At 38.7% G+C, this 22168-nt stretch overlaps 1 protein-coding gene across 2 annotated transcripts in view; it reads left to right on the forward strand.

Annotated features, from left to right (window-relative positions):
• Positions 1-557: 557 nt before the first annotated feature.
• PRKG2 (protein kinase cGMP-dependent 2) overlaps positions 558-22168 on the forward strand; it is a gene marked incomplete at its 5' end in the record, with an annotated part of 87514 nt that continues 65903 nt past the window's right edge. The window contains one exon of one of the 2 annotated variants that reach the window (XM_082644497.1): positions 558-1051. In XM_082644497.1, coding sequence (XP_082500623.1) covers positions 591-1051 — 461 coding nt within the window. The remainder of the gene's footprint in view (positions 1052-22168) is intronic. The other variant, XM_082644496.1, reaches the window with a different exon arrangement.

Below are 22168 nucleotides of genomic sequence, written 5' to 3' on the forward strand. Positions count from 1 at the left end.
GCCAGCGTTGTCAGAAAAGCCAAACTTAATAGGCACACACGGCTGGAGAAAAGTGCTAATACAGCAACACCAACTGTGCCTCCTCCTCCCGAAGTGCAGATGTGTTATTTTCTAAACCAGGGGGAGGTTTCTTAGTGTAGCCACTCAGGGAGCTGTGAGAGTTGTGACATTAACAAGCCTCTGCTAGCAGCGGTAGCTGCTCTTGGTGTTTTATCTTTGCCATGCTGACATCCGAATCGCAGTTTTGTTGTGATGCTTTTGACAGCTGTCCGGAGAGAACAACCAAAGAGAAGAGCAGGTAACGCAGGCCGTTTGTGCAAAATGCTTATTATGTGGGATGCTTGGGCCAGCAGAGGGATGGGGAAGAACGAAACCAAGTGCCAGCTCCTCCTCATTGAGGGACAAAGGGAATCAATCCATAGCTTTCCTTCTGGAAGCGTGGGGGAATTTATTGGTTACCAAAACGCCATGAGCGCTGTGTTTCTCTTTATGAAACAGAGCGGATTGAGAGGGGCGGCGGTGGCGGTTGGGAAGTGAAACTCCACTAGGGAATCCCCAATTCTCTGCCCTCTCTTAGGTCCTTGAGCAAAATGGGAAATGGTTCCGTGAAACCCAAACATTCCAAGAATCCAGATGGCCACTCTGGGAACCTCACTACCAGTGCCCTCCGGAGCAAGGTGACAGAGCTGGAGAGAGAGCTGAGGAGGAAGGATGCCGAGATCCAGGAGCGGGAGTACCATTTGAAGGAGCTACGGGAGCAGCTGTCCAAGCAGACTGTGGCCATTGCAGAGCTCACGGAGGAGCTCCAGAACAAGTGCATCCAGCTGAACAAGCTTCAGGATGTGGTACACCTGCAGGGAGGAAGCCCGCGTCAGGCGTCTCCGGATAAAGTGCCTCTTGAGGTCCACCGCAAGACCTCGGGATTGGTCTCCCTCCATAGCAGGAGGGGAGCGAAGGCTGGTGTGTCTGCTGAGCCCACCACCCGAACCTATGACCTCAACAAACCCCCCGAATTTTCCTTTGAGAAAGCGAGAGTCAGAAAGGACTCCAGGTAAGTTCCCACCCTCTTTTGGACTCAGGTGGCCTTAAATATTATGAAACATTAGAACGCTATTTATTGAGTCTCCTCAATGGAGAAGCGCATATGAACCCTTTCAGATTTTGGGGATAGAGGGGCTTCTGAAAGGGTTTTGTTTTGCAACAGGGTCTCCCTTTAAGTAGAACTTCTCTTTAAAGCAGGACTCTGCTTTACCTGGACTTTGAATTGTGATTTGCATAACTGAGGAACCGAGTTTACAAAAGTCATTTCTGTTATCCTGAAAACCCTAGGGGAGTGCAGAGGTGGTTGTAGGAAGTCTGCTCTTCTCTCTTCCAAAGAAGTAGACTTAATGGTGTACACAAATCACGCTGAATTATGAATATGTATAGCAAAAGCCACTTCTTAGCACTTAGTCTGCAGGTATCATGAAAAAGGGATAAGCTGATGCCTCTGAGGGGGGTACATTCATTCATTCATCCCACAGTTTTAGTTAAGCACTGCCTTCTCCCAGCCACTGTGTTAGATGCTAAGTATATATCAGTGAATAAATAGACACAGAGCAGTTCCTGTGGGAAGATAGTATACACGGAAACAAGTAAACATTGTGTAATTATTAATTAAGATTAATGAAATGATAAAACTGACAGTAGAGTGGGTGGTGTCTGCGATTAAGGGGGAGAGAAGGTCAAGGAGGGGACAGAATTGGGATTGTCATGGAGACCTGGTTGAGGAGGTGACCTTTAACTGAGACCCAAAGGAGAAAAAGGAGGATAGACCAGGTAGAAAGGACACTTACTTCAGGCAGAGGGAACAATTAAAAGCTAGAATTAATTTTAAAAATAAGGATTTTTAAAAGAACATGTAAATATTTCCCACAGTATTCTTGTGTGTGTGTGTGTGTGTGTGTACGTTTCTTTTCTGGCTCAAGTTTGAATTTCCTAACCAGGAAAGATTGATTAGAAACATTATGAGTTAGGGTCTCCTTTCTGCACTATTTTTAAATGAGTAAATATTTATTAGTTGAAATTAGATCTTTTGCCTTGATAATGTCTTGGCTGAGCCTGGATCCTTCTTGCAAAATCCAAGATTTGTGAAATTAAAACAACTTTAATTTATTCACACACATAAATAATATAAATCAAGATAAAACATCTGACTTAAACAAATAAATGATTAATTTTGATAACAGGATTATAAAGGGAGGTTTAATTCATCAATTTGTTGACAGTGCTTGGCACATAGTGAATGAGCAATAAATGTTTGTTAAGGAAACAAGTCATGCCGGATTATAAACGCATAATACTCTGTGGTTGAAAGAATCTGATTGACGTTAGAGTTCAGAAGACTTTTTTTAAGCCAAGAGTTTATTTATTAGTTGGCTTAGAAAGGTCTTATCTATTCCCATTGCAAAAATAATAATTATTTATTTTCAATGGTGTGAATTCAGAAATTATAAATGTTGCTTACAAACTTACGCTTGTTTTTCAAAAATTGAACATCATAGTGTTCTCTTTTGATGTATAAGAGATATATGCACATATAATAATTGTATTATGCATTCTCTCTATGTACTATACACATACATATGTTATGCATACTATATATATATACATAAGACAATATATCATTTACCCACAAAAATTCTTTCAATAACAATGTGCTTATATATCTAGGAGAAGTGCGAGAGAATTTAATAGTAATTCATCTTCTTTGACCCTCTTCCTACATATTCCACCAGATTTCTCCTCTTGAATGAAGATTATTTTCAATTATTTTTTCCAAAGACTTATGCCTGTCTTGAGGCAAAACACTATTCTCCTGGTGTTAGGTAACAGAACAATCCAAGATAAGTACATTCTTCTGTATTTTTTATTAGCTCTATTATAACGAGGTAAAGGAAATCAATAGCTAAGCACAGTTAGTTTTGGGGCCAAACCACCTGTCTGTAGTGAATGGGACACAGGAGAGGAAAGACATTATAGCCCTTATAAGGATGGATGAATAAGGATGAGCAGTGATTCCCCTCATCCATCATAAAGGCAGGCCCAGTGGGTATAAGTTTGTGTTGGGGATATGATGAAGAAATGGGATAACTGATTCCTTAATGATTAAATCCTAAAGAGACCAAATTAGATTATTTATGCCTTCATAACCCCTTTATGCTTTCATAGAGCCTTTTGGTTCTAAATTGAAAAATTAATTAGAATATGGGAACCACTCTTTTGTCATTGACGGGTTTATGTCTTATTTCCCCTTGCAGACATTTGTACCTGAATTTTCCCTGCAATTTCCCTTACAAAATGTCTTTCCCCTTAAGTCTGGAATAAGTGGCTAAACGCAGATAGCTCACATCAATTCAGAGATTTAAAAATGTCCAGTTCTTTGAAAGTGCTCAATATTATAATTCATTTTCCATTTTCAAATAGTTCCAGTTTTAGAGAAAGTCTGTAAGTAAAGTTTGGATAATTTATCCAAATATAAATTTTATACAGTCTTTATATACAGTCTTTATACAGTCTATCAAAAATTTTGTAAGAAAAAACTTTCTGGAAGTTAGAACATTAGAAAAGATGAGAGCACCATTCACTGATAAAAGGATGATGGACAGTGTCCATTGGTTTGGCTACTTTTCCAAGCAGTTCCTGTTAGATATTAGAGAATTTAAGATAGCAGTCAAAATGGAGCTTTCATTTAGTTTTAGGTTCTTATGATTTATTTGTTGAACTTTATAAAGTTTCCTGGCTGACTTTATGAATAAATTTGTTTTTACTAATACGTGTCAACTACATTTTGGATCAGGTTCCCCTTCCACACTGGATCAGAAAGTCATTGAATGGTTTTTTAGTCTTTTTGTCTAACAGGATGTCTCTGATGAGTATTTAACAGTGAGCAAGAAAGTAGGGGGAGATTCCAGCCCTCCTGCAATCAACAGCGTGGGGGAGATGTGAAGTACTGAGAGAAACCAGAGAATAACATTTGGGGGGATGATAGTTTTCGAATTTGAGGATTCAGATTCGGTAATTCATGAGAGACTCTCAAACCCATGCCACCTCACTCTGTGAGTTTGCTGAGGCCCCTGTGCTCAGATGTATTGTAAATGGCAAGTGGACCTCAGCAACTGCCAGGCAGCCCACTCATGCCATCTTTGTTGTCTTGTACCCAGCAAGTGTACTTGTAAGATAGGAAGGGGGAGCTTAAATAGTATAGTTGCACCTCCCTGCTTTATCTGGAGGAACTTATATGCTCTAATGGCATTGGAGAACTCTTTTAATTTGTCTCTTGCAAAATTCAAGGGGCTACTTTTTTTTTTTTTTTTTTTTTTTTGCGTTACACGGGCCTCTCACTGTTGTGGTCTCTCCCGTTGTGCAGCACAGGCTCCGGACGCACAGGCTCAGTGGCCATGGCTCACGGGCCCAGTCGCTCCGCGGCATGTGGGATCTTCCCGGACCGGGGCACAAACCCGTGTCCCCTGCATCGGCAGGCGGACTCTCAACCACTGCGCCACCAGGGAAGCCCCAAGGGGCTACTTTTTAAGATCAGGTTCTAGAATAACTCAGTGCTGTTCAAGATAATTTTCTGCAATGATGGAAATGTCCTATAATCTGTGTTGTCTGATATGGTAGCCAACAGCAGAATGTAGCTGTTGAGCACTGGAAATGTGACTAGTGCCACTGAGGAACTGAATTTTTAATTTCAAGTTATTTTAAAATTAAATAGCCACATGTGTCTAATGGCCACTGTATTGGATACTGCAGTTCTAGATTATGTGGTTTTGACTGTAACCGCTGTCTTTTGAGGTGGGAATTGTGACTGTAGTGAAGTTTGAGAGAACTTACAGACAAAATAAGACCTGTGTTCGGTATTAGGACAATGTCACAGAAAATTAAAATAAGCCTGTCAGATTGAGGTGGGCACAATGTGGAATCCCTCTTCAGCTGAATGGAACCTGCAGTCTATCATAGCCTTTTGTAGGGACTTGGCTTTGTGCCCACTGACCATTTTAGATCTTCAGAAGCATATAACCATGTGGGCATGTAGCCCATTTTTTTTATAGGTACTCAGCCTTTCTGAATTATCATAAATCATGATGAGTCAGAGCATTCCAGTATATCAAATACTCTGATCTCTGATTTAAATCTATTACAAGAACTATCTGAAGACTTTAGAGCTGGAGGAACCTTAGAGATTGTTTCATGCTTCTCCCCTATTGGAGAAGTGAGGAAACAGGTGCAGGGGAGTTGCAGAATAGGCCATGGTAAGTGGCAGAGCTAAGAATAGAACCCAAGATTGACTTTGAAACCAGTTCTTTCCCTCTACCATCCCAAAAACGGTTGTGCAAAGACTGGATTTGCCTCTGGGTAGGTGTCAAGCCAAAAGACACTACCAAACCAAAGAGCAGGAGAAGGAAGGATTTATTACTTGCAGTAAGTAAAGAGAGCACCGAAGATATTTCCCAAAGCAGTATGTCCCTGAACAGCAAAATTGGGAAAGTTTTAACTAAGGGTGCATGCATATTTATGAAGGGGCTTGGGCAATGTATGCATATTCATGGAGGAGAATTCAGTGTAGAAATGGGGCAAAGATTGACAGAGTCCTGGCTCTAGTTGACTGAAATCAATAAAGGTCAGCATGATCATTCCTTAGGTTCCAGTTAATCGGGTGGTTGAGTGCTTGAGGGAGTTTTGGATCCTGCAGAATAGCTCAAGAATATGCTTCAGACTGATCTTTACCTTTGAAACAGAACTGGGAGTCTTTACAACTGATTTATTGTCTCCAATATGGTTATTTTCTGGCCTGATCAAGAGCAAGCATTGTGGCCAGACTTAGATCACAAAATGGCTTAGGCCTAAAATGGCTTCTCTTATGTCAAGAAAGATATGTCTGGTTCTCTTCCTCTGGGAGTCCCCGACCCTATCTACCTATACTAGTGCTCTTAACCCACAAAGATCAAAGGGCTCAAGTCAGGTTCATTTGGGCACCAGTCTGCTTTATTTTGATACACTGTATTGATTGGTAGGATGAACAATGCTGCTTCCCCGCTTCTTCCAAGCAGAGTTGAGCAGAGTTTACCCATTTCATTAATATTCACCAAGTGCTAGATCCTCAGAGCTCAGGCCTGTGTGAAAAGGACACAGAGAATGGATTTGATCCATCTGATGGTACAGACTGATATACATGGAGGGGCACGAATGGGTTCTGAAACAGGTACAGAGCTTCTCAGGGCTGAGAACTGAGTATCAGTGGCAAAGGTGGGTGAGAAGGAGCTCAGATCACATTTCTGTCCATGTCTGACCTGCCTTGAGCACCAAGACAACCATGCCTGCAGAGGTCAGACCTTTTACTGAAATTAAATTTTCTGTTGATGTAGACATTGCTTAACAAACTTCAGCACCAGCAGAACAAAATTATGAGCTCGTGCAGAATGTCTGGTGGAACACAGGCAAATTAATCAGAGACATCTGGCAAGTCGCTGGTATGACTTCCTTTCACTGAGAACGCCTTAACTATCATCTGAAACTATTGTTCTTCTTTGAAAAGGAGAGGTAAAACAAAGACTTGCCATCTGACTTCAGATGTTGACTCTAGTTTTAGGAAGGACAATGGGTCTCATTTGTCACTCCCACCCCAGGAGCAGAGAATAGGTAAAAGTTGAAGATGCTAGTGAGTAACGCATTTAAACAAGATGTGGAAAAACAGCCAGGAAGAAAGAGTGTGTTTGTTATTATTTGTTCTTCCTTTCTAAAGCAGTGCCGAGCATTTCAATGTGCATTATAGAAATACAGCTCTTTTACTGAGCAGAAGTGTTTGCATGGAAAGATAATGATAATAGTAATAACAACATCTATACATCGCTAATGATGTGCCAGGCACCACTCTGAGTGCTTCACAAATATTGGATTATTTAATCCTCACAACGGACGCATGAAATAGATATTATTATCACCATCATAATAGATGAGATTATGTATCATTTTATATATGAAGAAACTGAGGCTTACAGAATTAAATAACTTGCCTAAGGTTACACAGCTTTTAATATAGGAACCGGGATTCAAAACCAAGAAATCTGCTACCTAAAGTCTGTTCTAAATAAGAACTGACAGTATAGCACCGGGAACTGTATTCATTATCTTGTAATAACCTATAATAATGGAAAATAATCTGAAAAAGAATACATATATATAACTGAATCACTTTGCTGTATACCTGAAACTAACACAATGTTTAAACCAAGTATACGTCAATAAAAAGTCTGTTGTAGCAACTGCAGTATCCCACTATACCAAAATGAAAATTAGAGGAGGATTCTTCATATTTTAGTTGGGAAGCCTTGTAAAAAATTAAATAATTAGAAATAGATACGTTTCTAATTTCTTTTTTCATATGGTTACAAACAGTTCCCTGCTATTGTGGTTAGGATGTTTGAAATCAGAATGTTTTATAGCAATAACGTTCATTTAGACATCCAGATCAGAGCTGGCTACTCAGGGATGGGGTGAGAAAATCAAGTGTTTGGGCAACTGCTAGGCGTCTGTTGTTTTCTGTGTATTATCTCATGGAGACTTGCCTAGTGAGGTAGGTGTTACTTTAACCTTGGACTAAAGGTGAAACGAAAGCTCAGAGGCGTTCAACAGTTTGCTCAGGGTCCTCTGCTGAGCCAGGTTTCCAGTGTGAGTCTGCCTGATGTGAGAAGTGTGTTCTCTACCGTTGTGTGCACGACTCTTAGAGCCGGAGCAGCCTGCAAAGTGAATGGCTCCCCCTTGGGGTTGGTGAGGGGTGTAGAGGGGATAGGCAGTGCTGTTAAACTTCAGAAAAAGGAGAGGTTAGGAGCGCGGAGGAATTGAAGAACCTGCCTAGAATTCAGTGGCAGCTGCCTTGACACCTCAGAGAAGTGGGATAGATTTTGGCAGATTTTCCGAGTCCTGGCACCCAGCGCCCAGGACTTCCTTTTCTTCCTGCCTTTTCTTCTTTCTCTCTAGAGGCCAAAGGGCCTGGGCTCTCCTCACTCTGCACCCCACCTAAGCCCTCTCTCAGCCTCTCAAATTACCCTCTGCTTGGTTTATAGTCGCCCTCTGTTCCTTCTCACTTTATCCTCACATCTTCCAGTCTGTCAGTTGCTAGGTGTTAGGAAAAATGTGTAATTAAGCCTCAGAAAACACTCAGGACCCAAGGACTAATCGTTGTGAAAATCAAAAATTGAAGTGCTCATTTTAAGTTCCCAGCTGACTCGGAACCACCCTTCCCTTGCCTGGTGGTCGGCGTTCCTGAGTTACAGCATGTTCTGTGATGTTTTTATACTACTGCACAATAACCACAGCCTTTTTTTTTTTTTTTTTTTTTTTTTTTTGCGGTACGCGGGCCTCTCACTGTTGTGGCCTCTCCCCTTGCGGAGCACAGGCTCCGGACGCGCAGGCTCAGCGGCCATGGCTCATGGGCCCAGCCGCTCCGCGGCATGTGGGATCTTCCCGGACCGGGGCATGAACCCGCGTCCCCCGCATCAGCAGGCGGATTCTCAACCACTGAGCCACCAGGGAAGCCCCACAGCCATTTTTGACCCCATAGCCTTGGCTAGAAACATTCCCTTTATGCCTTCAGATGAACACATTCAGTTCAACAAATGTTTATCGAGTATTGAATTCTTTAGTTTTGTTTTCTTTCCTTTCTTTTCTGTAGTTCTTTCTGTCTCCTCTCCCCCATTCCTTTCACTTATGTGTTTATTTTGTTTGCTCCTAATTTTCCTCCTCTCTCAGCATCAGACTAGTCAAGGGCCATCAGTACCAATTTCTAGTACCTAGTATAGGCCAGACACTGAGTTATCTCATTTATTTTCATAACAAACCTACCGGGTGAATATTATTGTATGCAGCTTACCAAGAGTAAGTAACTAGCCCATGGTGGTCGTCAGTAGTGCCTAAAGCTGGGCAACCTCACCTAGATCCCAAGACAGCTGCCACTTAATCGGAACAACTCTGAAACCTACACTTATTATATTTTGCCTGCTCTCTTACTACTTTATGGGATATTTATAGCAGCTTGTGGATCTGCTGCCTCTAAGTAAGTTACTCCAGGTGAATATAGCAGGGCTGGCTTTGAACAGCTGCCCTGAGAGCCTGGGCAGAGCCTCCAGCTCTCCTTACTTATGGCTTTTAAGTGTCCTCTGAAATGGATTACTCGTTCCTGACCCATTTTTTCCCTCACACACATTTCATGCCTTTCTGGACACTGCCCATTTCCTTGCTAGATTCCCGGGAAAGAGTGTAGTAGAAACAGTATGGTTGAGAAGACAGTGACCTTTTCTCCTTGCTTGTCCAATCAGAGGGAAGCATCATCACTGACCTCTGCCAGTGCAGTCAGTTTCCAGGGAGCCTCCCCTTTCTTTGCAAAGCCTGAGCAGCTCAGCTCATCACCTGACTTTTTCTAGGGTTTAAACTGCTTCTCAAGAAGGGGGAAAAAATCTAAAGCCAAGGAAAAGCTTTTCAGTTTTTAGACTCTGGAAATACCTTCTGTGTGAAAGATATATTTGTTGTAATGATCCTTTAACTAAACCTGATTTCGTTCTTCAAAATCTCATTTTAAGATAATTTGCTCTTCTCCATGCAGACTTTCCTTAGACACATTGGTGAGTTGTAGATTTTTCAGTGCAGTCTTGTTTGACAGGTTTTTGTTTTTGTTTTTGAGATCTAGGGGCAAGAATCCCCAATTTCCTTTGAATCATTCCAGGAGTGTTTGTTTGTCATGACAAATTAATTTGAATTAGTAAATTCCAAGCATCAACTTTCTTAGTCTTTTTGGGGTTTACAAATCAAGCTCTAGAGAAATATGAAGGAAAGAAAGATCTGTAGCTTCCAGTCTCTTCTCTCCAGATGAGGTGAGAAAAAAGGAGGTAAAAAGTGAGCAGGAGAAGATACTACTTGATAGTCCTTGGAACCAGAAACTCAGGGAAACCCAGGTGTGTTAGTTTGCTATTGTTGGATAACAAGTTACCACAAACTTAGCAGCTTGAGACAATGCATATTTTTTATCTCGGCATTTCTGTGGGTCAGGAGTCTGGGTGAGGCTATTTAGATAACCTGCTCAAGGTTTCAGCAGGCTGCAGTCAAGGTGTCAACCGGCTGTGTTCCTTTCTAGAGCTTTCTAGTGGAAGAGGTCCTCCTCTAAGCTCAAGTGATTGTTGGCAGAATTCAGTTCCTTGTGGTGGTAGGACTGAGGTCCCCATTTTCTTGCTGGCTGTCAGCCAGGGGCTGCTGTCAGCTCCTAGAGGTCTGCCCAGAGTTCCCTGTCATATGTCCCCCTCATATGACAGGGGCCCTCTCACAACATGGCTGTTTACTGCCTCAGGGCCAGCTGGAGAATCTCTTTACTGTAGGCTAAGATGAAGTCTTATATAACATACGCTGGGTGACCCTCCCATCACAGTTGCTATATTGTGTTGTCAAGGAGCAAGTCCCAGGTTCCATCTCCACTCAGGGGGAGGGGATTGTATAAGAGTCTGACACCAGATGGGTAGAGACAGTGGGGCCATCTTAGAATTCTGCACACCATACTGGCCCCTTTGCAGCTCTGGTATGAGATTCTCTGACTAAGAATCTGGCCATGCTAGATATGTAAAGCCATATATAAAAAGCCCAGAGTCTTGTACATGCATATTCATAGCATATTCACAAGATGCAAATACTCACTGATGGATGAATGGGTAAATAAAATGCAGTATATACATACAATGAGATACTATTCAGACTTAAAAAGGAGGGAAAGCCCTTCCTTTTTCATGGTACAATATGAATGAATCTTGATGACTTTATGCTAAGTGAAATAAGTCAGACTCAAATTATTCCACTTTATATTAGGTACCTAGAGCAATCAGATTTCTAGACACATCAAGTAGAATGGAAGTTTCCAGGGGCTGGAGGAGCAGGGAATGGGGAATTATTGTTTAATGGGTACAGAGTTTTAGTTTGGGAAGTTTAGAAAAGTTCTGGAGATGGGTGGTGGCGATAGGTGCAAAATAATGGGAATATACTTAATGCCACTGAGCTGTGCACTTAACAGTAGTTAAGATGGTACAGTTTATGTTGTGCATTTTACCACAATTGAAAAAAAAAAAAAGTCCTGGGGCTGATTTGACAGCATGCCTCTAAGTGCCAGGCTGTTTCAGTTTCCATATAGGATGCTGGAAGGAGGTACAGTGATGATTTTCTCTTTTCTTATTTTTTTTTCTCTTATTGGTTATCTTGTAAAGGAGAATAAGATACAGCAAAGTCTTGTGACAAATGAACATCAATTGATTATTGTTAATTAATCAGCCATTAATTACTTAATAGTAATTGATTGATTGCTTGTTGAGCCTTCAATGGAGGCTTGTTCCCAGTGCTGTGGGAAAATAGAGGGAATGAACAACTTCAAACTCCCTTGTGTTTTCTTGTTTACAGCTGTAATTCTTAAGCTTAAGTGCACATTGTAATCACCAGGGAAGTATTAAAAAATATTGATGTCCTGGTACGACCCCGAGGGAGTCTGATTAAATTGGTTTGAGGTAAAGGCCCTGGGTATCAGGATTTACAGAAGGTCCCTTGATGATTCTAATGTGCAGTGACAATTGAGAACCATTTTGTTATAGGAACAGGCTTCCCTGCAGCTGACTCTAGAAATATTCAGTTTGACACTCTAAGAGCAATGCTCATTACAGACATCTAAGAGAACTATTAACCATTTCTACCTAATTACCATGCAGCGCAATGTTGATTATGCATATCACTGAGTGTGTCAGATTAACTTCCTTATATGTTTTGGTTTTCAACATTTCATTATTAAGCTCTGTTCTTTGATGGTCCCGGAAATTAGATCATCTGCACACATTTAAGAAAGGGAGAGAGAAATGTTTGTTGTAAGCATGAAGTAACAGTAAACATGATTCAATTACAACTGTACTTAATTACGTGGGCATTAGGGTAAGAGAGTTGACAGGACAAAGTCATGCTCATTTTCTCATTATTCATGGAATGACCTCATCTTTTCATGCTGGTTTCTCAAATTATAAACGTGTGCATTTATTAGCTATTTTTTTCTTGCTGGTTTATTACTCAAAAAATTTGGGGGAGAAGTAAATAGATGTTTATCTTGCTTATTTTCTGTGCCTGTTTAGTGGGTGATGGACATTTCTCACCTCCACTCTTGTTTCTGTACCCAGGATTTTTAAACTAGGAGAAAGAACTTGAATGTCCTTTAGTATTAATTTTGTTAAGTCCCTATTTTGTGCCAGGTGCAATTCTGATTTTAGGTAAGAGGATGAAGAAAGTGTTGTCACCCTTGAAGATCTTGGTCTCTTTGGGGAAATCAAAAGGTACTGCACTCTTGTGTGATTGATATTCTAAGAGATGGGTGTACAAAGGAGGGAGGGAGCATCCTGTGCTTGGTGGGATCAGGGACACCTCCATAGATGAGCCGACATTGAGCTGGGTTTTGAGGAGGAATGGATGGCTGGGAGACCAAGCGGCCTGGCACATTTGGGGACCTACAAGCAGTTCAGTGGGCCTGGGGTACCCCGAGCATGGGGAGGCTGGCCAGGTGGGGGACCTGGATTGTCAGGAGTTTTACTCACATTGTGAAGGAGTCTCCCTTAATAAATAGTGGTGGTTCGCAAGTATAGCGTTTTTAGAGCTATTTTAACTCGAAGATTTTAAAGTTGCTGGTAATTTGCTACCATATAATAGTACAGCTATTCCTTCTGTAATATATTTTATGTGCCAGGCCATGTTCTTAGTGCTCAGTATTGTTAGCTAACTTAATTCTCATAGAAATCCTATGACCTGTGGACTGTGTTTATTGTCATTTTATAGCTGAGAAAACTTGAGATTAAGTGACTTGCCCAGAGTTCCACTGTTCGTAAGTGGCAAAATTAGGAATCAGACCCTGGCATCCCAGCTTTAGATCTTGGGCCCTCGACAAATATGCCTTCTAATATACTTCCTACTTGTATATATAATTAAACTATGATATGCCACACAAGTAAAGTTGCCTTGGCCTTGGCCAAGAAATTCTTGACAGATAAGAAAGTAGGTGGAGGCCGCTGGTCCCTGCTTGGCACTGAGCCTTGTGCAAAGAAGTTTGCAAGACACATGCTTTGTCTGACCTGACCTGACAAAAACAAACAGTGAGAACACAGGCTTCTAGTAAACAGGGCCAGAGAAGGAAGATTGAGGGCCCAGCTTAACAAGAACTGTCAGTGGACTTTGACAAATTAAACTTCCTGAAGCAACTTAGAGGACAGGAATTTATTGCTTCAGAGAATATTGATTATGTAAGTAGGGGGTGTAAAAGGATTATGGCACACTGCCACTGATGTACATAAATTCGAGATCCAACCCTATTGGAGGAACTGTGAACTAAGCAGAGAGTCTTGGCAGTGCCTCTTTCTTTCTTCGTGGTTTCTAGAACTTTTCACATCCCACCCTTCCCCACAAAAAGCATACCATAACCACTACTATTGCCAACTTCTACTAGCACTGCCATTTATTAGACATATATTAGCACCTTATCTGAGTTCACGTGCATAGTATCCTTACGATGCAGGTATGATTACTAAGCTCTATTCACAAAGAAGAAATCTGAGGTTCAGAAAGGTTAAGATCACACAGCTAGGAAGTGGCAGAGCTGGGATTTGAACCTAGGATCTTCTGCCTCCAAAGCTATGTACACATTTTATTTTTTAAATGAATTTTTTATTGACGTGAACAAATCATAAAGTGAACACGCCCATGTAACCACCAAACAGATCAGGAAATAGAACCTCACCAGCACCTCAGAAGCCCCTTCTGCTCCCTTCCAATCCCTATCCATGATCTACTTCGAAGGTAGCCACCATCTGCACTAGTATTTTCATAGATTACTATGCCTATTTTTGAACCTTATGTTAGTGGAATTATAGAGTATGGACTCTACGGACTCTGGCTCCTTTAGTTTATATAGTGAGAGTCATTTATGATATTGTGTGTGGCGATGGTTCATTAATTATCGTTGCTCTATAGTGTTTGTTGTGATTACGCTACAACTTATCAGTTCTACTGTTGATGGACATTTGGTTGATTCTGGTGTTTAGCAATTTTGAGTAATGCTGCCATGAACATTTTTGCACTTTTGATTTATATATGATTTATGATAGGTATATAACTAGGAATGGAATTGCTGGGTGGTACATTTTATCTAAGTTCACATTTTGGTTTTATAAATTTATTTGTTTTTTATTTATTTATTTTTGGCTGCATGGGGTCTTCGTTGCTGCGCACGGGCTTTCTCTAGTTGCGGCGAGTGGGGGCTACTCTTTGTTATGGTGAGTGGGCTTCTCATTGCGGTGGCTTCTCTTGTTGTGGAGCACGGCCTCTATGCACGTGGGCTTCGGTAGTTGTGGCACGTGGCCTCAGTAGTTGTGGCTTGCGGGCTGTAGAGCACAGGCTCAATAGTTGGGACACACGGGCTTAAGTTGCTCCATGGCATGTGGGATCTTCCCAGACCAGGGATTGAACCCATGTCCCCTGCATTGGCAGGTGGATTCCCAACCACTGTGCCACCAGGGAGTCCCTAAGTTCACATTTAATATAGATTGCCAAATAGTTTTCCAAAATGGCTGGACAAATATATACCCCCCACCAACAGTGTATGAGTATTGCTACTTTCCATCCTCACCAGCATTTAGCACTGTCAGTCTTTTTCATTTTCGCCATTCTGGTGGGTATGTTTACGTTGTGGTATCGCATTGTGGTTTTGACTTTCTTTTCCTTGATAATTAACAGGGTGAACACTTTTTAATTTATGTGTTTTCCATTGATGTCTGCTTTCCCTCTGTAGCTCTGTAGTACAACCGTTGTCATAAATCAAGTATCTATATATGTTTAGGTGGGTTTTAGTTCTTTCTATTCAGGTCCAAAGGTCTTTTTTGTGCCTCATTGTGCAAAGAGTATAGTCTCTCAATTATTTTGATTAATAGTATTTTTTTTTTTTTTGGCCACGCCGTGCAGCTTGTGGGATCTTAGTTCCCCAACCAGGAATTGAACCCAGGCCCTCGGCAGTGAAAGCGCAGAGTCCTAACCACTGGACTGCCGGGGAATTCCCGATCATAATTCTTGATATCCATTACCTTAAGTCTTCTAGTTTTGTTATTGTTCTTCAATGTTGTGATGGCTATTCTTGGGCCTTCTTATGATTGTAAGAATTTTAGAATTAGCTTGTCAATTTTCATAAAAAATTTTTTAGAATGTCGATTGAGATTTCATTGAACCTGATCAATTTGAATAGAATTGACATCATTAAAAAATTGTCTTCTCATTCATGACTCTGCTATATGCCTCCATTTAGCTATTCTTTCATTTCTCTTAATATTTTGTCATATTGTTTGTAGAGATTTTACACATTTTTGTTGTATATAATCTTATATAGTTGATATTTTTGATCTTTTTAAAATGATGTCATTTAAAAATTAGCGTTTTCACTTTGATACTGAGATATAGAAATGCGATTGAGTTTGTTTACTGACCTTGAATCCAGTGAGATTATTGAAATCACCTATTAATTTTGATGATTTTACCCTGTCCATTCTTTTGAGTTTTCAATTTACATAACCATGTCTTTTGGAAAGAATGACAATTTTATTTCTTCTTTTACTGTGTTTATATCCTTGATATATTTTTTCCCTTTTGTTTCTTTTTTTATCAATTTATTAAGTTTGCTCAGACTTTTTATTCAGGGTGGAATTGAAGTGTCCCATTTCTGATATCTGGAGGAAAGCTTTCAATATGACATATGTGATATGATACTTTCTGTTTTTGTTTTGTTTTATAGATTTTTTATCAGATTAAGGAAATTCCCTTCTATTTCTAATTAACTAAGTGGTTTTTTTTTAAATTTAAAACTCATATACAGGTGTTTAATTTTATCAAATACTTTTTCCTCATACAGTAAGATTTTGCTATGTATTTTTCTCCTTTATTCTTTTCATGTGGTTAATTACATTAATTTTCAATCTGGTCTAGACTTGTTTGTTTTTGACTTTTGTACCTATCTTCATTAGGAATATTAACCTTTAATTTTTCTTTCTTGTAATATGGGTTTTTGTTATTAGGCTATTCTGACACTATAAAATAAGTTGGGAAATTTTCTTTTTTCTATTTTCTGGAAAAGATTATGTAAGATTAATAATTTTTTCCTTAAATGTCTGGAAAACTTAATGGTAATGTCACCTGGGTCTAGAATTTTCTTTGTGGGATAGTTTTTATTTTTTATTTCTGTATTGCTAATCCGATTTTCTATTTTTTTCTTATATAAGATTTGGTATGCATATTTTTCTAGGAAATTTTCATTTAATCTAAATTTTTAAAATAGTTATTCATACTGTCCACTCATTTTTCCTATCTATAATATCTATAGTGATGTCCCTTTCCTCATTTCCAACACTGGTAATTATCCTTTCTCCCCACCGCCCCCCATTTGCCATGAATTTTTCAGTTCTATTTGACTCTTCAAATAACCTATTTTGGGCTCTCTTGATCCTCTTCATTGTACTTTTTTTCTTTCTGTGTTATCTGTTTCTATTTTGTTATTTCCTTTTCCCTTTTTTGAGCTCAATTGCTTTTCTTTTTCTAGCTCTTTGAGATAGACACTTAGTCATTCATTTTTAATCTGTTTTCTTTTGTGATGTATCTATTTAATACTGTAAGTTTTCCTCTTAGTATTGATTTAACTGCATCCCACAAGTTTTGATAATCACATTTTTATCATTTATTTCAAAATATTATATGACTTCCCTATGATTTAATCTTTCTTTGATCAATGACCTGTTCAGAAATATATTACTCAGTTCTCAAACATTTGAGGATTTTCTGATTATTTTTGTTACTGATTTTTTATTGATTTCTAGCTTAAATTTTTAGCTTCTATTGTTTTCAAAGAATATACTCTGTATTATGCAATCCTGTGAAATTTGTTAGGTTTGATTTACAGTCCCCATAAGGTCAGTTTTCGTGAAGGTTCCACGTGTACTTGAAAAGAATGTGTATTCCGAATTGGTTGAATACAACCTTTAAAATAGCTATTAGGTCAAGAGATTAAGTAAAGTTTGATAATCAAGAGTTTAGATCTTCTATCTTCTAACTAATTTTTGTCTGCTTATTCTATTATTTCTTAGAGAGATGTTTTAAATCTCTCAAAGTGATTGTGGATTTGTCTATTTCTTCTTTTAATTTTGTCAGTTATTTTTTTGTCAAGTTGATGGTATCTAACTAGATGGATACACATTTAGAATATATGTATTTTCCTGAACATATCAATATAAAATATTCCTCTTCATTTCTAGAAATAATGTCTTTCTTTAAAGCCTACTTTCCTGTATCAAGGAAATTTTTCTTTCTACAGGCATACCTTGTTTTGTTGTGCTTCACTTTACTGCACTTTAAGATATTGCATTTTTTACAAATTGAAGGTTTGTGGTAACCCTGTGTCCAGCAGATCTATAGGCACCCCATTTTTTTGACAGCATTTCTCACTTCATGTCTTTGTGTCATGTTTTTGTAATTCTCACAATATTTTAAACATTTTCCATTTTTACTGTATTTGTTATGGTGATCTGTGATCAGTGATCTTCGATGTTACTACTATGACTTGCTGAAGGCTCAGACGATGGTTAGCATTTTTTAGCAAAAAAGTATTTTTTAATTAAGGTGTGTACATTGCTTTTTAGACATAATGCTATTGCACACTTAATAGTCTACAGTATAGTGTAAACATAACCTGAGAAACCAAAAAATTTGTGTGACTCACTTTATTATAATATTTGCTGTACTGTTGGGATCTGGAACTGAACCCAAAATATCTCTGAGATATGCCTGTAATTGGTGTTTGCATAGTATATCTTTTTCTGCCTTTTTACTTTGAACTTTTCTATATCATTATCTTTAAGGCATACCTCTTATAAGCAACATATACTTGGTATTTTCTTTTTTATTTATTTATTTTATCAGTCTGACAATCTGGTCTTTTAATTGGGGTATTTATTACATTTATATTTAATGTAAATACAAAATATTTGGGTTTAACGTTAACATCTTACTACTTGTTTCTTATTTGTTTCATTTCTTTGGTTTCTTTTTCTCTATTTTCTTTCCATTTTCTTGAATTAATTAAGTACATATTATTATTCCATTTTCTTTTCTAGTTAAACATTCTATGTCTAATCTTGTAGGGGTTACCCTAAATTGTAACATGCATCCCTAACTTGTTCAATTTCCAATATAGATTAGTGCTTTTAAATTATGTTAACTAACTCCATTTACTGACCATGCAGTTTTGGCTGTTTGTTTTCATACATTTTGTTTATCACATATTTCAAACTCTACAAGGTATTATTATTACTCTTTTAGAAAGATGAGTTTCCTTTAGTCACCCACATATTTACTTTTCCCATTCTTTCTTTCTTCTAACATCTACTAGCTTCCATCCAGGATCACTTTCCTTCTCTGTTTAAGTCTGTTGCCAACGGAATAACATTTTGAAAATATATTCATTTTGCTCTCATTTTTGAAGGCTGTTTTCACTGGGTAAAGATATTGGAATAGGCACTCTGAAGCACTTTGAAGATATTCCACTGTCTTCTGGTTTCCATTATTTCTGTTGAAGAGTAAGTCAGTCCTGTTGTTGGTCGTTTGAAGGTAATATGTCTGTTTTCTCCAGCTGCTTCATAGATTTTTCTTTTTGTATTTGGTTTCCAAGAATTTGACTATGATGGGACTAAATATTTTTTAATGTATATATTTTGTTTGGAGTTTATTGACTATGGCTTGATATATTTTCATTGATTTAAGAAAATTCTTGAATATGATACCTTCATGTATTGTTTCAGGACAATTTTTTCCCTTTCTTTGGGGGTCCAGATTATATATATGCTCAACTTCTCTATCATGCCATATATGTCTCCTGTGTTTTGTTTTGTTTTTGTTTTTATTGTTCTATTTTCTATCCTAGATCTTCTCCAGTCTTCTATCTGGATATATTCTACCTGCCCATATTCAGTTTGTAATCATTTTCAGCTGTGTCTTATCAGATATTAAACCCATCTATTGAGGTCCAAGCTTCAGATATTGTATGTTTCAATTCTAGAATATCTACTTGATTTTTAAAAAGGTTCATGTTCTCTGTTGACATTTTCCATTTTATCTTTGATCTTCTTAAACCTATTATAGTTGTACTAAAGTTTGTGCTTGATACATACAATTTTTTTAATCTACTGTGGGTCTGTTTCTATTTTTTTTTTCTTTTGGTCTTCAGTCATTTGATCTTTTCTCCTGGTATGCCTGGTAGATTTTGATATCATGCCAGATTCTGCTTATGGAAAAATCATAGAGAAAATTTGAGTCCTAGATTTTGTGAACAGCCTACAGAAAACATTCATCTTTGTTTCTCACAGGCAGTTAGGTAGGGGCAAATAATTTTAGCCAAAATAGGAATAGTTTCAAAGTTGGTTTGGGGCTCTTTTTGCCTGTTTTTTGTTAGTCTTTACTTCTAGTTTACAGCCCTTTAGATGTCCCATCTGAAATTCTGAGTGTTTACCAGGATCTTCTTTCATGGTGTGTCTTGAACACTGACTTGTGTCTTCCCAACCCTTTGAGACTGCCAAAACTCTGCTTAATGCTGCCTACAAATCAATAAATGCCTTGAAGGAAAAAGCAGAGGTGAATGTCAAATTCATGTTCTCTTGCTGATCATCATTCATCAAGCTGTTGCTAAGTTGATAGGTCTCCAATGCTGTCAAACAGATTTGTAAATATAGATTTTAATCAACTTTTATACTTGTTTTGTGTGAACAGGGAGAGTTGTGCTTATAATAGCTGGCCTATATCATAGTTATAGGAGAAGTTGCAAACTTCATACTCTTAATCACTGCTGTGTGCGGCTTTGTAAACAGAAAATTCCAGACAAGACCCACTCCTCTAAGTATTTATGATTTAGTTTGGAGAAAACCTCATAGAGAGAACTCTTTTCTTTCTTTCTTTCTTTTTTTGTTATAAATTTATTTATTTACTTATTTGGCTGAGTTGGGTCTTCATTGCTGCACACGGGCTTTTCTCTAGTTGTGGTGAGTGTCGTTGTGGTGTGCGGGCTTCTCATTGTGGTGACTTCTATTGTTGCAGAGAGACTCTAGGCATGCGGGCTTCAGTAGTTGTGGCATGTGGGCTCAGTAGTTGTGGCTCACGGGCTCTAAGTGCAGGCTCAGTAGTTGTGGTGCATGGGCTTAGTTGTTCCACGGCATGTGGGATCTTCCCAGACCAGGGCTCAAACCCGTGTCCCCTGCACTGGCAGGTGGATTCTTAACCACTATGCCACCAGGGAAGTACCAAGAACTCTTTTCTAATAGAATATTACAATGTGTTTATGGACTAAACTAAATTAAGAGGATCTGGGAACTCTTTGAGGCTATGGGCCATGCTTTACTAATTTTTATGTCTTAAGTATTTGCTTGATAAATTTGGTGAGTTGGATGGATATGAAAACAAGTACTCTAGGAGTTTAGGGTAGAACAGAAGGACTGTGTGAGCTACAGTATCCAGGCAGGGTTGAGTAGGTCATAAGGGGTTTCTTGGTAGATGTCTAATGTTTGGGTAGGTTGAGGGGAGAAGAAGCTAAATTCAAGGAGAAAACATGTGCCAAGCCTGAAGGTAAAGCTGGCAAGCATAGGAGACAATGAGGAGACCAGTCTATCTGTAACAAAGGATTTGTGTTAGGGAGTAAGTGTTAGATGGATAGAGTGGAGGCATATGGTGGGAAATGGGGAATACCAGATTGTGGGAAGTTGATTGTCTTCTGTGGCAAAAGGGTTTTGATAATACTTCCATGGAATGTTAATAGAAGTTAAGCCAAAAAATAAAAATAAATAAAGGAGACACTGAGGTTTGGGAAACATTGGTTTAAACAGATTTGTTTCCTGCAAGATTTCTTTGAACCTTTAAACTGTGCGTGCTGAATTTCCAAAATTGTTTAAACTCAGCAAACTTTTGATTATAAAGGAACAGTGATTCTTGGAACATATTTTGGGAAATTGGATTATGTGGGCATTGAGGAAACTCTTGCTGGAATGTTACACTAGCATGAAAGACTTGTGAAATCTGGAACTTTTATGATATTGTTCACAGTTCTACCCTTGAGGAGAATATCTTGCAAAAGTATTTTTTCGGTGTATCTTAATTGAATGAATTGTTGGTTTTAGTGGATGAAGGAAGAATGAGATCAGGGTGAAGTCAAGATGAATTTACCAATGTGAATCTGATAGTGTGGTATAGGATGGACTGCAGGGGGAAGAGGTGGAAGCTGAAAAACCAAAAAGGAAGCTGTTAAAATTATCCAGACCTAAGATTTTTTCTTGGATGTGGTGACCCTTGAAAATGGAAACTAAAATGGATAACAGTGATATTTTGCAAAGAGAATTGACAAGACATAGTGATAGATTAGATGAAGGAGGAAGGAAATTCTCAAGGAACCCAGAGAGTTCAGATGGCTCTGAGGTTGATGGAGTAGGGAAGAAGGAATTTCTGTACAAGACTTTGTTCTGTTTCCTTCATGAAGCCTAATGATTTGATAGATAGGATCATAAAGTATGTAATTCCATGAATTTTTACCTTGTGTTTGAGAACTTTCTTCTTCTTATTATTTTTTAATTTAGCCGCACCACCTGGCTTGTGGGATCTTAGTTCCCCGACCAGAGGTCGAACCCAGACCCCAACAGTGAAAGCGCTGAGTCCTGAATCCTAACCACTGGACCACCAGGGAATTCCCTTGAACACTTTCTGTGCAGAAAAGATCACAAGTTTTTAAACAACAAAGCTATGTATGGGAGAGAGTTTGAATGAAAAATACAGGAAAATACCCATATTTTAAAAGAATCACACTGAATTTTAGTGAAAGCAAATGTATTGTGCAAAGATTCTGACTTAGGCAACTTTTCTTCCAGCTCGTAATTCTATGATATCTACATATAAAGTATGCTAATTAGAACATTAGAAATTTAAGTTGATGCAAATTAGGCAATTATTTTGAGCTACTTCTTTTCCAAAAGAAACTGGAGTGTTCTAGGATTACCAACAAGTGGGCTTG

This window comes from Mesoplodon mirus (genome assembly GCF_964341445.2).
Source record: "Mesoplodon mirus genome assembly, chromosome: 2".
In the NCBI taxonomy this organism is placed as follows: domain Eukaryota; kingdom Metazoa; phylum Chordata; class Mammalia; order Artiodactyla; family Ziphiidae; genus Mesoplodon; species Mesoplodon mirus.